This window comes from Mercenaria mercenaria, chromosome 16, assembly GCF_021730395.1.
Source record: "Mercenaria mercenaria strain notata chromosome 16, MADL_Memer_1, whole genome shotgun sequence".
Taxonomy (NCBI): Eukaryota; Metazoa; Mollusca; class Bivalvia; order Venerida; family Veneridae; genus Mercenaria; species Mercenaria mercenaria.
In genome coordinates, this window is record NC_069376.1 from 17713995 (window position 1) to 17716724 (window position 2730).

The window sequence follows — 2730 nt, forward strand, 5'->3', positions numbered from 1 at the left end:
CCGAGTATTTAGTTTAAACATACTTTATTTAAAACAAAGATACATGCATAAAAATGGTCCAGAGCCGAAAGAAACAGCTTATAGATGTCTTCTCCTAATCCGAGTCTTTAAATTAAAGATATATTTAGAAGAAAAAAATCCTGTAAAATTGGTGAATTTTAGTTCGTTTTGAGGTAACTTATACTATACTTTCTAGATAATACAAAGTGCTATCTTGAAAACTATTATAACAATAGTAACTTATCACTATATAATGTCAGTCAGAAAGATATCAGAAACAAAGCTGTTCTATTTATTATAATAAAAAGATATTTGAAATTACATCTTACATCCGATTAAGGCAAATTCCGACCAAAGATAAGAACAGCAATGTTAGTTTCGCAACAAGTAGAATCTGTTTGGTCTAATGGTGCATCATTAGCCATATTTTGATGATTTAACACTTTTTTTCAACATACATTTTGTTTGAAAATTATACTTAAAGAATCGTTTTTTAAAAATGACGGAAATCCTAAAAAAAATAAACAAATTGAACAATAAAATTTTCTCCAGACTAATTATGTTTGCTAACGAAAACGTATTCAAAACACGATACGTGATAATAAAGAATCGTGATACATACATATACATAAGTTCGTATTTAATCTACAATATACATATATATCAGCTTGCGTGCAACATTATAATATACTACACAGATAGTTACCCAGATTCATTCAGATAGATTTAATGACTTATGGAAATGCAAGTTATATACATGTAACAGTTCAGTTTATAGTTTTATATGGGATGATTTTCAAATCATCAGGCAGCAAAAGACTCTTCCTCTCTTTTTGACGTTTCTTCGTGATCCTTGCTATGACCACGAAGTCTATGGTTACCAGAAGTGATGCAGCTATCCCAATTTCATAAGCTAAATCGTATGATCCGGAAACATCTCGTATTCTTCCTGAAATGAGCATTATCCTAAAATTAAAATCAAGGTATTTACACTCTTATTAATTTTTACTTTAACGTCAAACACACTAACTTGTTCACAAAATTATTACACTTTATTAACGACCATGTTAAAATATTTAATCAATCGTATACATTCGTATACCATTCAAGCCAAACATTGTTTGTTATAAATGTTTCCAAACCGTAATATCAACAGTTACCTTATCGAATGTGAATTTTACACAAAGACAAAGTAACATACCTCCTATGAAATTGGATAGTAAGTTTCCAATTCCAAAAGAAAAGTTAAGCAGACCAACGGCATGCATGAACTTGTCACCTTCTACTAAATCGTACATCATCACAGGTGCCATTGCATTTAGAATTCCAAACCCTAAACCATGTACAATGCAAGCTGCAATCATCAAATGGTCTTGAGTCTGCAAAGTTATTATGAGTGTGTGACCAAGGGCTATGAGAGGACAAACATAGAACATGTTGTACACAGCGGGGAATGCTCTGCACCTCAACTTCAGCACACTACCGACGATTCGCCCAACCAAGTTTGCCAATCCAAGCACAGAGAGTAGCACTGTTCCTAGCTTTTGTGTGTATCCCAAAGATATCATCTGGTCAACAAGGAACCATAGTTCAAAGTTTACTGTCAATAAAGATAATAATCTGCATTTCAGTACAGACACCAAGATACATGCGTTAGAAAACACAACAGTATCAATTATATTTTGTCTAATAAATGAATCTTTTACTTTGCACAGGCAATGATTCATGTTTTCAGATAATTATGTTATGTGAGATCAGGTAAAATTTTTGTATATTCAGTGATTAGATTATATCTATAAGCAAATAAATACACAAATTCTCATTATAGAGGTATATTGTATGATTTCCCTGTCGAATCGGCCGTTAATGTTAGCGTGTATACAATAAAAAGACACTTGAATTTATTGGTGGATATATTTTAAACACCTATTCTAAAGCATACCTGTTCCGAATAATACCGAGACAGTAACGACAAAAAACCATACAACAATATCCGTCAGCACCTTTGTGTCGCACACGGCACTAGAAGAGGAGCTCATATCTTTATCACTTTTGCTTACAAGTTGATCACTTGTGTAACAGAGTACACCGACAGGTACACCTTGGAGAGCAATACATCCAAGCAGTATAAAGGCTCCAGACCAGTGATAATTTGTTAAGAATGTTTCATAAACAAGAGGCATTGTCATTTGTCCAAGACTACCGGAAACAGTAAGCAATGTCAACGGGAAACCAGGGTCTTCACTATATATCAAACCTATTATTACAAATGGGGCTAAGAATCCAATAGATATTCCAGTGCCTGAAATAGAAAACAAACAAAAGCATATACTGTAAAATGTCACATTGTCAAACTGTTTAATGAAATATATAAGAAGGTTATTAGTAAAGGCCATTTATGAAAAAAGGGGAAAAAACTCACAAAGAATTGTTTTTTGGTGAAAGCATTAATACAATATGTATGTAACAGCATACTAAAAGTATAGAATGTTATCATGGTGCAAAAATGTATTTTTGGGGGTTAAATGTTTAAAAATATAATTGAAACTGTGAATTTCTGGAATCGGCCCATAATGATGTCAATATTTTTATTAAGAAAGCGAAATTTTGCATGGTAGTAGAGAATTATAATACAAAAAAATTAAGCTCATGACTATTTTTAAAAAATCCAAGATGGCTGCCAAAATCCAAGATGGCCTCCATTAAATTCTCATTACACATGAAAACCGT

At 32.3% G+C, this 2730-nt stretch overlaps 1 protein-coding gene across 1 annotated transcript; it reads right to left on the minus strand.

Moving 5' to 3' along the window:
• Nucleotides 1-608: 608 nt before the first annotated feature.
• LOC128549245 (uncharacterized) lies at nucleotides 609-1592 on the minus strand. Its single transcript, XM_053525766.1, has 2 exons — nucleotides 1202-1592; nucleotides 609-949 (listed from the first exon to the last, which is right to left on the minus strand). The coding sequence occupies exons 1-2, from the start codon at nucleotides 1566-1568 to the stop codon at nucleotides 768-770; spliced, it is 549 nt and encodes a 182-aa protein (XP_053381741.1). The 5' UTR covers nucleotides 1569-1592; the 3' UTR covers nucleotides 609-767.
• Nucleotides 1593-2730: the final 1138 nt, after the last annotated feature.